Source organism: Dermacentor variabilis, chromosome 10, assembly GCF_050947875.1.
Source record: "Dermacentor variabilis isolate Ectoservices chromosome 10, ASM5094787v1, whole genome shotgun sequence".
NCBI lineage: Eukaryota > Metazoa > Arthropoda > Arachnida > Ixodida > Ixodidae > Dermacentor > Dermacentor variabilis.
The window spans coordinates 115891836-115908141 of NC_134577.1; the positions used below are offsets into that span (position 1 = coordinate 115891836).

Sequence of the window (16306 nt, forward strand, 5' to 3'; positions counted from 1 at the left end):
GGTATGGCTACATGCAGATTACTCAATCTAAGTAATGAAACAATATGGCACATGCACAGTGTTGCAACACACGAGAATTATGTTTTTTTAGTAAAACAGAAACGATAAGCGAAGCGCAGTCCGCAGAGCTGCAGTCGCAGCCTGCCGTGGGGGCCTCACCGTCAGGAGGTACTCGACGGCCCGGTCGGGGTTGTTGAAGCTGGCGCGCAGGGCCCTCTCCACCTGCGGCCGCTCGTAGCCCATCTCCATGATCTGCTGCACCATACGCTCGTACTCGTCGCCCATCACCAGCGCCGAGGCCGCCATCGCCAGGCCCGTGCCACCAGTCTCGGCTGCTGGCCGTCTGCGAGGCATGGGTTACAGATGGCCCGAGTCAGTGGGACATGCCTGAAAGATTCGCTACACAACGAGGCACTTAATTACAGGGCAACTCCAACGAAATGGTGGATTGCGTAATAGGCCTAGTTTGAGATTAGTTGACACACAGAGGAACCTCTGCGCAAAACCTGACATGATAAAACGAGCAGAAGCAACACGCCGCCATTACCACTCGCTGAGAGTGACGCATGACCTCCAACACAAGGGAGCACCCATGCAATTTTTATTCTTCGAGGTACAGTAGACGACGGATTTTTCGGACTCAAGAAATTTACTTGTTGGATATTCTGGACTTCATAAATGCCAGGGTTCCTACTGACCCAATGCATTTTCGCAACTGATTTTCCGGACGAATTTAGGTGTCAAAGTTCGATTTTTCCAGACTAAATCGCTTGTTCTGAGCCACGCCATCTGATCTCGGAGGCCACCATGTTAGATTTTAAGCTGGCTTGGCTTCCAGTGGCCCACTCTATAGCCTCCAAGATTGGGACACATACACCATCCCCCCGGTCTCGGAGGCTATGCCTGCTATTCCTAGGCTCATAAAACGCTCCGGGGACGCCACTTTTTCTTCTTTATTTTTCAGTCAGCACTATCGTCATAATCACTTATTGCTGGATCCGTTATTTACAAAAAAAAATTTTTTTTAGGTTTCGGCTGCCATTTGGACGTGGTGTCCACAGAGCAGGTGTGTCTCGGAGACGCGTGTCTGTGCGTGCTTGTATGGCTTTGCATTTGCATGATTGGCGCGAACTCCTTTGCCTTTGCGAGAGCCAAGTGGTGCAAAATCATGTGGCTCACTTCTTCGACCTCCATGGCAATCTCCGCCAACAGACATCACCAACGCGGTGACGCTCTTGTCAACCGTACGGAGACGACGTCGCTCTTGCACAAATCCAAGCAAATGCGATTGCCTCCACGCGATGCCCTGGCATCCAAGTTAGGGCATTACTAGAGATTTTCTTAAGCCACTCTAAGCCTAGTAAGTTTTATTTTTCTGACTGTTCGATTTTTTGGACTATTTTTCAGTACCCACGAGGTCCAGAAAATCGGTCGGCTACTGAATTGCACTGAAAACTTATTTTTCTATTTACTTATTCATTTAAGAACCTGCACCACCCTTGAGGCATTATTGTAGGGGGATACAGCAATGTGATACATTTCTACAGACACATAAAGCAATGCAGAAAAATAACACTTTGCTATTCTGCTTAGCAACAACTCGGAAAACTAAAAATCTAGACACATTGAATACTAATGAAAAAATACAGGCACATTGCCAAAGTCTATCATACAATGTAGGAGGAGCGAAACGTCGGGGAAAGAGGAGAAAGGTGTAACAACATCGTGAGGCAGTTGGTTCCAGTCGTGTATGGTACATGGAAAAAGTAAGTTTAAAAACATCAAAGGCGCCCTGAAATACTTTTTGAACATCGTACGAAAATGTTGCCAATCTGCTGTGGAGGCTGCTGTGAACGTGTGAGCCCAGTATTACTGCACTGCATGCAGCAGGGAATTTACAATCTCGAGCCATAGACAGCAAAAAATTCCTTGCTCGCACTTTCGCAATGCCTACATGCAGCATCATCAAGAGCAGCTGGCCCAACAATTCTATTAGCTGATTTCATGATCACGAGAGCATCCTCAGTAATACACAACTGCCAATTCTGAGTTCAATAAATTAAAGTATATGTATGTCTGCGATCTCAAGAAACCAGAAAAATCATTTCATATTTGCATTGCACGTAGCTGCATCAGCTGCGTGTGGCCTCCCAAGATGGCAGTGGCAAGCTGCATGGCATGGTCTACCGTGGCCGCCATGGGGTGCCGCAACAAGATTATTCGCTGCCGCGACATTCAACTCGCGGCCAGAGCTTTACCCTTTTGGCTTCTCCAAGCTCTAGCTTCTAGCGTAATAGAAGATAGAGGCACGATAGGATCTTTTCACACTAATACTTTATACGGAACATGATGCGGCTCCACTTCGGCAGTCACTCTTGTTGCGCTGCACGTGATTTAAGAGCTACGTTCGCAAGCAGCCACTTGTAAGTGAATCATTTGACCCCCTGCATCCATGGGAGTTTCCATTCAGTGTCTCGTCATTCCTTTGTGGCAGAAGCAAAATTTCATTATATTGAAATCCCATACAAACAAACTGTTAAATTGAGGTTCTGTGTTCTATGAACTAGATGTTATGAAAAGTTCAATACTTCGTTAGGACGAGAATTTCATTACAGTCGAACCCGGCTATATTGAACTTGCAAAAAAACTCCTTTTAGTTCGATATAGGGCATAATTCAATATAAGCTAGCTAATGAATTGGACGTCATAAAGACACATACCATTTGTAAAAGCACTTTATTGATGAAACCAGCTTAGTTTCACTTCAAGCAGTCCTGTATTTTCTCCTGATTGGGCAATTTCGCTGCATGCGATGCACACACTTCTCCATATTGTCTAAAGAGTCGGAGTAACTGAGTCCGCAACCTTCCACATTTGCGCGGAAGCGCCAGACTACTGTCAGTGCACCAATCAGCTCGGACGATGTCAGCAAAAGATCGTTGTTGCTTTCCTCACTGTGCCCACTATCACTTGTGCTCGGTACGAAGCCGACAACGTAGTCTTCGTTTTCGGGCTCTCCCGTGGTCGCGACACCATCATCTGCACTCACAAATTCGTCGACTATTGATCTGTCAATGGCTTCTGGAAATTCTGACAGCTCGCTCCAAACTTCGGCGCAAAGCCGGCACGTCTGAAGCAATTTTTGATGAACCACTTGTACACGGCTGTGCGTAAACATTGGGGTGCCCCGGGCAACAGGTCAAGAGTTTGTCTGCTTTAGCCCTCATCTCCCCCTTACTCTTTAAGATCGTGTCGAGAGTGCTCCTCAGACTCTTGCACACTGCGGGGACATCCGACTTCTCATTGCATTCGACCCAATTTATGATTTCAAGCTCCATGGCGAAAGGCAAATTCTGTTGCTTCATCACTGCAACCCTGCAGGAGAAGGCCAACAAGGCACAACCACAATGAACCAGAAAAGCCGTGAGACAACTCGCACTTGCACCATCTTGCACGACGAGTGCACAAGAGCCTTTGATTGGCTGTCTGAGCAAGCGCTGCAGGCGGGTGTCGACGGCTTGCCCGAAACAGCGCGGTCACAGTAGGGAGAGCGGTTGCATGAAGCTGTGCCACCAGGCTTTCCCGATGTCACGAGGGAAAGCCAACTTCTGGGGCACTTTTGTGCTGCTTAATGTTAGATAATTGGGAGTTGCTGCTATTTTTGTTTGACTTAAATATAACTTTTGCTACACATGCTCATTGTAACTATACCATGTTGAGAAATTGTTTGATATACAGAATGATTAGATGCAAACAGGTTCGATATAGTTGGGTTCGACTGTATATTGAAGTTCGTTACATCGAGGTCTAACTTTATAAATATTCACATTCAAAATGAGTTTTAAAAAATGCCTACGAAGTAGAAATGCACAAGCTTCAACCCTCTCAAGCCGTGCACATGGAGTTTGAGCAATGTTGATCTTGTTTAGTGAAGGTGAGGCCTGGTGCCGTCGAGTTCGTGCACCCGCTAACAGCAGACCTGAACTGAAAAATAAGTAGTTAGGACGAAGGAAACTGCTTCTATAGTTCGGTTCTGGCCTTGCTCCTCACTTCGCATGGAACGTACGCAATTAGGGGCAAGAGGGAACGCAGCAATATGCCCACATCTGTATGTCACCATTCCCGTAGGCTGCCGTTCGCATTCACTACGTAGATGGGTGGGTCTATAAGTGTTTTCATGCTGGCACGTCTCATTTCCAGAGATGTACTGTTTACATTTGCATCACATGGGAAATAAGATATGGTGCATTCAGTACAGCAGCATAAACAACTACCTCGCTCAGTTATACCAACAGTGTCGGCAAATGCATCCATTTTCATGAGCACAGTTTTCTCTAATAATGCTTTATGGCAAAGATAAATCGAATGTATGATGAACTTAAAAGCAAGAATAAGTAATAAATGAACAGCCCGTAATATATGTACCTGCTGTGTCACAGTTGCTGTTGTTTAAGTCAATCAGCCACTCATATCGCCTCGTCTCAGGGTGGAACAATGCGGCTAATATGCACAGATATGTGTGTCTTGCTACGTTTTGACATTACTTCATATCAGCGATGCGCTGTTTCCACAATATTTGAAGCTAACAACGATTATAACAACGAACAGCAAGAAGCTTGGTAGCGGATGTCGAAGCAGCTGGGCTTAGCATAGCCGCACTGGTGGCTATGGAGAGCAGATATTTTTACCACTGGCCCGTCTGGGCTTCTGCGCCGCCACCTTCAGTAATGTCAGATGTCACATGTGGTCAGGTGCCACGTTTTTCTTTCTTTTTTCTTTTTCGATTGACTGGATGTGCAAGTTCTCATAGGTGGCGTTGTTCATGTCGGTAGCCTAGGGTGCCTCAATGTCCTCTTCCCCATTGAGGCACCCTACGGCAGCCCCATGCGATCAGATGAGAAAAGGTTGCTGTTAGGCTAGTTTTTTGTATATGATGCTAAGAACTGCAGCTACAAACAATAACAAAACCATTGTGAGAAACGGTGCAAGGAATGAATGAATACAATCGCCAACCGATAAATCTCACACCGATAATCTGTACATGCTTGGTAGGCCCCATAGACTTAATGTCTAAGGACAACCAATATTTCAGACAGCCTCTAGCTCTACATTCGATTATCCAGACTCCATCCATGGCTGTACTGTACGCTGACTCGGCCGCCATTTATCCTCTGGCAACCTTGACGACACATCAAGTATGGCCTCAGAGATCACACGCTAGATAGTAATCCCCGAAGCCTTGCCTTGGTTGCAGCACTGCGCTTCATAGATTTAACCACAAATGCGCCTCTTGGAGGCTTTGCCAGAACTGTGAGGTCGCATCAACATCGCGATGGCCCGCTATCACTATTGTTTTTTGAGTTTGCATTGTCGGCAGCGTTCTGCTCTGTGGTTCTGCCATACTGTGCTTGCTTTTTGGTTTGTGTTCCAGACAGCGGTCTGCTGACTTCGAGAAGTCGTTCTAGTGAAGTTATAGATAGGCTGCATCAAATGACATTAAAGGTGCCCTTGGAGTCCGAATGAGCCCAGCTCCACAACTGAAGAGGCTGAATTGTTGCCTATCACAACGAGCTCAAATGTGGACATCATTGATGACGCACTAGGCTGCGGTGAGCCGATTCCTGCCACCGTTAGATTTGAAGACTTTGCAGACATTGACAGCGCACTTTGGAGGCACAGATCGGCAAGTTTCCGTTAGTCACGACATCGGGAAACTGCCTTGAGATGTGTGGAGTTCATAGAGACGCTTTTGACAAGCATATCTTATATTTCGAATTATCGGTATATCGAACTATTTTGCGATCCCCTTCTAGTTCAATATATCCGGGATCGACTGTATATGAAAAGTAAGGATAGCAGTTTTATCAGTCGTATAAACTTTTAAGCATTCGCTTACTAGCTAAATTAACAAGCATGGTGTCATGTGCGCACAAGTAAACATGAACACGTGTCACTCAGTGACTGCAGAAACTCTTTATCAAAACGCTGGAGCGAGGAAGTGCGGTAGCAGGAACGAGCGAATTGACCTTTGTGCGGCCTATCGCTTCAAGGTGAACTAAGCAATGAGAACACAGCGCGGTGCAACTAGATGCGCAGACTGTCTCAATCGCAGATCGCTTTCAAGATAGGAACTGCGCGGCCGTGCCGTATGTAGCAGCCGCCGGAGTAGAACACTTCTCCTGTTTGCACCAGTCCCGCACACAAGTTTCGGGAACTCCAAACGCCCGTGATGGGGGAAGGGGGGGGGGGGGCGGCCCGATTTCTGTCAGTATCCGCACACATGATTGCCTTCCTTTTAATTGCGGCAACATGATGAACTCGGCCTGTGCTAGCAGTCTGCACTTCCATGCTGATAGAGCAAACGCAGAAAACGGGAATGCACACGGTGCAATAACCTAAGCCAAAGGAAGCATTGCCTAAGCCCACGTACTGCAGCACACGGAGGGAGCTACAGCAGCTAGGCTTGAAGTGCGTACGAAGCAGCCATTTTGAAATGCCGATGGCAATATGGTAACGCAGATTTAGGCTCGCACTTGATTCGAACGTACACGTAATTTCTGGGCCCGTTTTATTGAGAAAAAAAAATTTTGCATTAGATTTGCGTAAATACAGTAAGCAAACAAATTTACACAGCCTCAAGGGGTCTCATTAACACTGCCTGTGACAAAATTATTCGCGCCGTCCACACATACAGGCACAGCAAGCTACACACAACTAGTGCAAACATTGAACCTCCAAACACCAGCGTTCACGACCTTGAGGGTTCTCTACCTTCATGAGCAATTAAGGTCAATCCGAATCAAACATTTACAGTCGCCGACCGATTTTCTGTATCTCATGGGGACCGAAAAATAGTCAAAAATCGAACATTCCGAAAAGCTCGTTCAGCCAAAAAATCTTTATTAGGCTTAGAGCACCTTCAAAGAACTCTAATACTAAGTTTGGAGGCAATCAGACCTGCTTATTAAAGGGCCCCTGAAACAGCTCGGACAAATTTTGTAGACGCGTAGGGTACAGCTTAAGTAGAAAATTCGCACCACAATTTAAGTGAAGCACTACATATTAATGGAGCTACAAGCGATTGCAAGTTACCCTCCTCCCTAGCCATGCTTTTCCTCCGCAACTTGCTCGCCGAGCGATCGGGGCTAAGCTCCGCCTTCAGTGGTTCTGCGTCATGATGCGACGTCACATCGTCCACTTCCGGTTGTTTCGGAGCCCGCACGAAACCTCTTCGCTAGCCGCTTGGCTGTCGACCCCAAGCGAGAGCTATTAAAGCAGCGTGCTTTGTGAGCATTCTGTCGTAGCGCCGAACGTGTCTGGTATTCCGGTAATCACACACTAGCTGAAGTTTCGACGCAACGGTGGAAGCATAAACTCAAGCTGATGAAGGAACTTCAGCGTAGACGTACGTGAGCTGCCTGATCAGTCTCCACGGTCCAACCACCCACTGGTGCAGAGCTTAACCAGCCAAAGAAAGAGCTAGTATCGCGCTAACCAAGTGTAAAGCATTTTAAACATTTACAAAAACAAAGTGTTAACGATTACACTCCTGCAAAAAATTTACACCAGCAGCAAAAAAGAATATGTTTTGTTACTGCTACTGTGTGTGGCTGAGCTCAATGCCACCAGGTGGCTGCACCGTGCAGACCATTCATATTTGCACTTCCGTTCATCCCCTGAAACAACACGCAAGGGGACACAGCCTTGCGCTTGCGTTTACTCTAATACAGGACTCGCGAAACACTATTGCATTAGTAATCTTCCTGTGTAAAGTGGCAGCTGCAATCGCGCAAATCCTGGCGCCGATCGGATAGCGGCAGTCCGATGCGCTGCAGCCGGTTCGCTCGTCTACTGGCTTGCAGAGGGACACAATGAAGCAGCTTGACATATTGCCAGTCGCTACGTTTGCAGTCCACAATGCAACAAAGTCGAATCATAGCGCTCGCGAAAAGACACCAACACTGACGGCGGAGCTCTCGTCAAAGACGGAGCACATTGTAACACAAGCAGACGACACTTGCTGTGTGCCGGAAGTGCTTAAGTGTACTGAAAAATTGTTCTTGTGCATTCTCTTTATGTTACTTTCTTTTTATAAAACCAAATTAACTAACATTCCAACTATTACGAACATAATTTGTTTACCATAAAGTTGGAAAAATTATCGATCACGCCCCCTGGTTAGCCAATCGGATAGCTCGCCCCACTGACGTCATATGGTGATTTCTGTCATATGGGTAGGGGCGACTTAAAATTCCGCCGAGCAGTGTGCTGCGATCGGCAGCGATGTGCATTTTTAAAGCCTTATAATAAATTACATGCTTTACGTGGAGCACTTAGATGTGTCAATAATCAGAAGGGCCTACTCTACGTTTGTAGAAAATCGTCAAAATCATTTCAGGGTCCCTCTAAGTGATTATGGCGACAGTGTGGACGGAAAAAGGAAATAAGAAAAAGTGCCGTCCCCTAGAGCGTTTTGTCAGCCAAGGAAGAGTGAGCACGGCCTCCGAGACCAGAGAATGTCATGCACTCTTTATTGAAAGTGGGCACATCCCTATCTTGGAGGCTGTAGAGTAGGTCACTGGAAGCCAAACTAGTTGAAAATCCAACATGGTAACTTCCAACATCGGGTAGCATGGCTCGGAACGAGCGATTTAGTCCGGAAAATCTATTGCGAAAATGCGCTAGCTCTACGGGAACCCTGACAGTGCATTTATGAAATACAGAATATCCATCAAGTCCGAATTTTGGGAATCTGCAAAGTCCGTCAGCAACTGTAGATTTTATTTGGAATAAGGACGAACAAAGTCAATTGCAATTGAAAATTACTGGGTAGAAGAGCTCGGTTCGAATTTAGCTCTATCTGACCAAGGTAGCTTGTGATTGAAGGTGGCCCTCTGACAGCAGTATCAGTCCTCTGGCAATTGGTGCACTCGCATGACTTTTTTAATGAGGAAGGAGCCGCAAACTGCATGTTGGCAGCAGCCAATAATTGTCCTAGATGTTTCAGCTCGTCATACGATTTTAAGCAGCCAGACCAAATGTCATCATCATGTTTTAAGTTATACAAGTGCCTTGTAAGAACGAGTGCCTGAGCATCAATAGTATCTCTTGTTGTCAACGCACCAATGCCATTTGCACTAAGTTAATAAACAAACAAACAGAAAGCGCGCAGAAACGAGCCAGCTCATAAAGACGCGCACTGGAAACACGCGTGTCAAGCCAAGCAAATGAAAAAAATAAAAATTGACTCGCCATCCCAAGCCCTGAGAAAGTGGATGTCCAGCGAAGCTGTTGAAAACCACCACTGCAACTGCTGAGGGCGGTATGCAATGCTTTATTGCTCAATGCCTCCTCCAGCGCATTATTTGGTCACAGAAGTACGTGTGTAATATGTGCAGTGCGTGACATGGTGCGGTGGTCGGGACGGACAGAAGCAGACGACAAGGAGTGTGCGCGCTGAGGCGAATTCCGTGCTGGAGGAAAACGCCGCCGCCGAAGAGCGTCCGGCATGTGAACGCGCGGCGCAAGAAAAGAAAACGAGTAAAATGCCAGCCCATTAGGAAAGACCACGAAGCGTCAGGCAGCCAATCGAAAAATAACTAATCGGCCACAGCGGAAGAAAAGGCGAGGGGCACTGGCAGAAGGGGGGAGACGCCGGCCAACAGACCGGGAGTTGAAGACGGGACGCTGGGTTCCGGACCCGAGCCACCAGGACTTCACCCAGTGGGGACCTCCTGCCAACCCGTTCCTGTGCGTCGCCAGTCTACCTGAGCATGCCACCAGCTGCTCAAGGCCAGTGAGCTTCTGTGCCCGTGGGCAGGACGAGAGCAGTCGGGCTAAGGGCCCGAGTTCTACGCCCAGCTGCCCGGCCAGAACGCCGCCCCCGTCTGTCGTGCTGCCTGATGCCCGCGTTCAAGCTTCTGTGCCTGTGGGCAGGACGAGAGCAGTCGAGCCACGGGCCAGAGTTCTACGCCCAGCTGCACGGCCAGAATGCTGCCCCCATCTGTCGTGCCGCCTGCTGCCTGATGCCCGCGTTCGAGCTTCTGTGCCTGTGGGCAGGACGAGAGCAGTCGAGCCACGGGCCCGAGTTCTACGCCCAGCTGCACGGCCAGAACGCCGCCCTCCTCTGTCGTGCCGCCTGCTGCCCGAGGCCGGCGTTCGGGCTTCTGTGCCCGTGGGCAGGACGAGAGCAGTCGAGCCACGGGCCCGAGTTCTACGCCCAGCTGCACGGCCAGAACGCCGCCCTCCTCTGTCGTGCCACCTGCTGCCCGAGGCCGGCGTTCGGGCTTCTGTGCCCGTGGGCAGGACGAGAGCAGTCGAGCCACGGGCCCGAGTTCTACGCCCAGCTGCACGGCCAGAACGCCGCCCCCGTCTGTCGTGCTGCCTGATGCCCGCGTTCAAGCTTCTGTGCCTGTGGGCAGGACGAGAGCAGTCGAGCCACGGGCCCGAGTTCTACGCCCAGCTGCACGGCCAGAACGCCGCCCTCCTCTGTCGTGCCACCTGCTGCCCGAGGCCGGCGTTCGAGCTTCTGTGCCCGTGGGCAGGACGAGAGCAGTCGAGCCACGGGCCCGAGTTCTACGCCCAGCTGCACGGCCAGAACGCCGCCCTCCTCTGTCGTGCCACCTGCTGCCCGAGGCCGGCGTTCGGGCTTCTGTGCCCGTGGGCAGGACGAGAGCAGTCGAGCCACGGGCCCGAGTTCTACGCCCAGCTGCACGGCCAGAACGCCGCCCCAGTCTGTCGTGCTGCCTGATGCCCGCGTTCAAGCTTCTGTGCCTGTGGGCAGGACGAGAGCAGTCGAGCCACGGGCCCGAGTTCTACGCCCAGCTGCACGGCCAGAACGCCGCCCTCCTCTGTCGTGCCACCTGCTGCCCGAGGCCGGCGTTCGAGCTTCTGTGCCCGTGGGCAGGACGAGAGCAGTCGAGCCACGGGCCCGAGTTCTACGCCCAGCTGCACGGCCAGAACGCCGCCCTCCTCTGTCGTGCCACCTGCTGCCCGAGGCCGGCGTTCGGGCTTCTGTGCCCGTGGGCAGGACGAGAGCAGTCGAGCCACGGGCCCGAGTTCTACGCCCAGCTGCACGGCCAGAACGCCGCCCCCGTCTGTCGTGCTGCCTGATGCCCGCGTTCAAGCTTCTGTGCCTGTGGGCAGGACGAGAGCAGTCGAGCCACGGGCCCGAGTTCTACGCCCAGCTGCACGGCCAGAACGCCGCCCTCCTCTGTCGTGCCACCTGCTGCCCGAGGCCGGCGTTCGAGCTTCTGTGCCCGTGGGCAGGACGAGAGCAGTCGAGCCACGGGCCCGAGTTCTACGCCCAGCTGCACGGCCAGAACGCCGCCCCCGTCTGTCGTGCTGCCTGATGCCCGCGTTCAAGCTTCTGTGCCTGTGGGCAGGACGAGAGCAGTCGAGCCACGGGCCCGAGTTCTACGCCCAGCTGCACGGCCAGAACGCTGCCCCCATCTGTCGTGCCGCCTGCTGCCTGAGGCCGGCGTTCGAGCTTCTGTGCCCGTGGGCAGGACGAGAACAGTCGGGCTACGGGCCCGAGTTCTACGCCAGCTGCCCGGCCAGAAACCCGCCCCCGTCTGTCATGCAGCCTGCTGCCCGAGGCCGGCGTTCGAGCTTCTGTGCCCGCGGGCAGGACAAGAGCAGTCGAGCCACGGGCCAGAGTTCTACGCCCAGCTGCCCGGCCAGAACGCCGCCCCCGTCTGTCGTGCTGCCTGCTGCCCGCGTTCAAGCTTCTGTGCCTGTGGGTAGGACGAGAGCAGTCGAGCCACGGGCCCGAGCTCTACGCCCAGCTGCCCGGCCAGAACGCCGCCCCCGTCTGTCGTGCCGCCTGCTGCCCGCGTTCAAGCTTCTGTGCCCGTGGGCGAACAGCCTCAGGCTAACAGCCTCATGGTAAAAGTTACCACACAGGTGACGTGTGACATCGCTGAAGGTGGTGGCACAGAGGTCCCAACCTAGATGAACGAGTTGTGAAAAAAGCCTCTCCCATGGCTACAGCTGCCAACAGATCTGCATGCGAGAGTGCCAGTTCGAAGCGGCCAGATAATCAAAATGGCGATGGTGGTGGCTTCGATAACGCCATCTCAGACCTGCAGTGATGACAAAAAGTCTGGAAAATCAGATGGCGAAGGTTCTTTACGTCTAAAGTTTCAGACCTTCTTATACAATGAATCTATGGGGTATGCGGCAGTGCCGCGAAAGTGCCCAAATTATCGGGCATGTCTGAAAAATCAGCAGCCCAGAAAATCTGTTGTTGACTACGTAAAATTTTTCAGCCCCATACTTCGAAGAACAACTTTTAAAAATTTTCGGTTAGGCCAATGATACTGCAGCCCTTATGATTTTAGCTTGACTCACGAGGTAGGTGTGGTTGCCGCAGAATGTGTCGGCGACTGCGCTGGACTTTTGGAGGCGCCGCTGAGGGCCTCCGCAGGCTTTTGCGCTTCTGCAGCCGGCTTTCCAGTTGCTGCCACAGCCGCAGGTGTGGCGGTGCCGCTTGCCATCCCTGCAGATGCCACCGTTGATGTCGCACCGGGCCCCGGTGTCGTGGCCGTCGCATCAATCGATTGTTTGGGCTAGACGGCAGACACAAAAAAAAAAATAAAGAGAAGCTACTAGCTACACTAGCTACATTCGTGTAGCCACTGCAGGAAAAGAAAATAGCCCTATTGTAGCAGACAAGCATGCAACTATACAGGAATCATGAAATCAAAGCCGACAAAGCCCTTCATCTGCATCAGTTCCACCGACCTTGTGTTGCTGTAAGGGGGTCTGCTGCAACGAAAGAGCAGCATGAATGGACCTACAATATTTCGATGAGTGGGCGATGTATCTGCCATTAGCTCACGTGACTTGATGTCTTCCACTGCGAGTTTTTCGGCAACTAAGCAAGCTTACTGCAAATGGTTCTTAAACGGGCTTGTTGGTATCACGACATAATGCGGCAAACAGTGCAAGAACGGAACAACAAGACTACAGCAACGAACAACATGTGGTCCGGCTTCCAACTAATGTTTATTGCAGAGTGGCCAAATACTTCTTCCTATATCTCTTGCCACTGCGCAAAAAAATCGGTAGTTGGAAGTTGACGCTCATGTCGTATGTTGCCTTAGTGTTACTGTCCCGTTTTCATGCTGTTTGCAACATTAAGCAAATTCCTGGTGAGATATAAATGGTAGAAGTTCCCGAGTACCTCAATCTATTGCTTCAGCATTGCTTAACACTTGCCTATATAGCAGCCTTAAGAAAGATTATAGAATGGCATACCTTCATGTTTGACAGTACATGAGAGCAATTCACCTAGCAGTCCCATACAAAAAGCATTGCAACCGTCACACACATCCATGCTGATGCATGTGCCTCACCTTGGTGACCATGATGACCACAAACTTCTTTTCGTCAATGTCATACTCGCTCATTTTGGAGTCATCGCTGAGGATTTTGCCTGCGCAAGAGGGGGGCAGGAAAAACGCATCAGAGCAACAATGTGAGCCAAATTACCAACATAATATGGTAGTTGTTGGCAGTACAAGTAGGTCATAATTTTCCAATAGACACACCATGTACAATGTTGAAGCTATGTTCCGAAATGTTTGCAGTGTGTCTGGTATTAATGTGGTCCTACACCAAGTTTGGCGATTACGAACAGACAAGTATGATGTTCAGGTGATATCATGTCTGCAACGTACTGTATCGCTGTGCACTGCGAGAACAGCTGAAGATTCAAACAAAACCTGGCATGTCCTATTCTTCAGAAGAACCTGCCTTCCCACCAACAGAGGTGCTGTTGCAGCTTATGCTTCAATGTTACACGTAACACCTGCAGTGGCATAATCATACTCATTAGCCTATTTTTATGTCAACTATACAGGACAAAGGCCTTTTGCATCAATCTCCCATTGTCCTCATCTTGCACCAGCAGACATCCTGCAAATTTCATTTCATCGCACCACCTCATTTTCTGCCATCTTCGACTGCTCGAAGATGGCAGAGAATTCCTCAATTCTAATAGAATTGAGGAATGCACTGCGCATTACATGTCCTGCCTAACTGCATTTTTTCATCTTCATCTCAACTAGAATATTGACTACCGCTGCTTGCTCTCTAATCTACAGTGCAGCAAGAAAAGAAGATGCAGAGGGCCTAGTCTATAATAAAGTTAAACCACCCGGTAACCTTTAAGGACTAATTTTGGTCATTTAGAGCCAAACCACAATCCAAATGGTTTGGGTTCAGCTGGCGTCTTTGTAATCCACTGTGAAATGCCAATAGTAATGTAGCACTCAGCGATAAAGCAATAATCAGACCGAATGGCAGCCAGTGCTTCTCGTGTCACTGGCAAGTGCTGGGTGATTTCTGGGGGGGTCAAATGTGGTCGCAACGTGCCACAAAGGCTCCCACTTTTATCGTACACCAGAGACCTACCAACCTTAACATTTGAAAACCACAACAGTGCAAGCCAATAAATGCTACAAAACGGTGAAATGTACTAATTATTATTTCATTATTCTCTATGTTGGCTGTTCATTCAAGATTTGCAGACTTTGTTTTGTAGGTACACCATGCACAGCCACTCTGCTCTACATAGTCACGGCAACAGTGACCTGAACCACAGACAAGCAGAACTGTTCACAAAGTTCATTAATTAAATATTCACAAACGGCTGTTGAATATTCATTTGCTGCTGCGCAGTTATTCTATCAGTTGATGTCACTGCCATGCGATAGATCCGTATAATCAATGGGTCCAAAAGATTGGGCCATAAAAAATCACTCAGCCACTGTGTTTTCTCAGAATTGGTTTTGCATAAAGTATATGCAAATGAAAAATGATAAAATATTTGAGCTAATACGACAATCGCAAACAAGGGTTAAGAAATGGGGCATTTCACAATAAAACTGTAAACGCTGCCAGGTATGCATACCACAATACATCAACATGGTGTCTCCAGCGCCCACTGGTGGTGCAAAAGCGCCAGCAGCCATGTGCTTCGAGTACTTTGTTTGAATCGCTCAGCACTGTACCTACATTTTGTCTCAGTAGTTCTGTGCAGCAGGGCCAAGGCTGCGAGGCCTACAAATGCGAATACCTGAGTGAGACAACAACACGCTGGACAGCTAATCACAGGTGGATACCTTTAAGGCCAAACTACATGTACTCTTGACGGCATGTGAAAGCTCGCACCCATGCACCTGGTGCCTTTGCACATTTCGCCTTTGTAGACATCATTCCGTATTTTTGTGAGGCAGCCAGAGCACCGATATTTGCCTCGAGAAGATAGACAGATTTAGAATAGCGTTTGTCGCCTTACGTACACTAAACACAAGCACCACTGCAGGACATTTTGGTGTGCGTCCCTTCAAGACATTTAGTTTAACGTACGGAAATGCAAATTCAAGGAAGCTTTATTGAGCGTGATTTTAAAAACTAAATTCACTCGAAGAGGAAATGCACCAGCCATGGAACCTTCAACTTCCAGATCCAGAGACCAAGCATGACGCAACATGTACACGATGACAAGTTCCGCAAGCGCCGGCACAGAAACCTTGACATCGTAATTTATGCAGGGTTCATTTGCAGCTTGTTGCTCTGATCTGTCTGAGGGTTCGCGGTCATAATCATGTTGGGTGATCCCAGTCCCAAAAAACTTTCTCTCTTATTTTCGCAGGCATCATATTATAGACATGAGCGGAAGTGCCAAATTACTGCATCTTTGGTAAACATTTCTTAGTCCACAACATGGGTGAAATCGCGCTTGAGGAGCTGTTCCTAAAAGCGTCCTTCATCCAAAACCGGTGTCCGCTGCTGCTCTTGTCGGCGCTAAGAACAATGCTGCTTTAGGTACCCGTCATTTACAGTTCAGAGCGAAGAAAGAAGTGTGCTAGTGGATCTTCTCTGAAGCAGAAATATTGCCGCTATTTGGTGTGAACTCTGCTTATTCCCCACCGGAGATGACCCTAGCCCTGCCGCTCACCTTTTCATCGTAGAACTTCAACATTTCTTAGCAACTTGCAAACACACAATAACAGAGACCTGTATCTCCTTACTGTATAAACGGACGGCTACAGATGACATTTTTTCACGCTGTGTGCTTTATTTGTTGCATGCCATCTGCCACAAGTACCAGACGACATGCACTGCCGAGAACCACTGTATTGAGTACAGTGCCACTTTTGCGTAATGATGCTAAAAAGTGGCGAACTGCGCTCCAAACAGGTCAGTCATGTATGTGTTTCTCTATGGATTGGTCGGCCACCATAATCCTGTTGTTGCTATGCAGACACGTCTCGTTACGCCAACGGGCACCAGAATT

At 49.4% G+C, this 16306-nt stretch overlaps 1 protein-coding gene across 1 annotated transcript in view; it reads right to left on the reverse strand.

The window, feature by feature from the left end:
• LOC142560892 (UV excision repair protein RAD23 homolog A-like) overlaps nt 1-16306 on the reverse strand; it is an 81142-nt gene that overhangs the window by 44184 nt on the left and 20652 nt on the right. Inside the window, exons 3-5 of the mRNA XM_075673304.1 lie at nt 13359-13438; nt 12352-12569; nt 160-343 (exon numbers count right to left, since the gene is read on the reverse strand). Coding sequence (XP_075529419.1) covers nt 160-343; nt 12352-12569; nt 13359-13438 — 482 coding nt within the window. The remainder of the gene's footprint in view (nt 1-159; nt 344-12351; nt 12570-13358; nt 13439-16306) is intronic.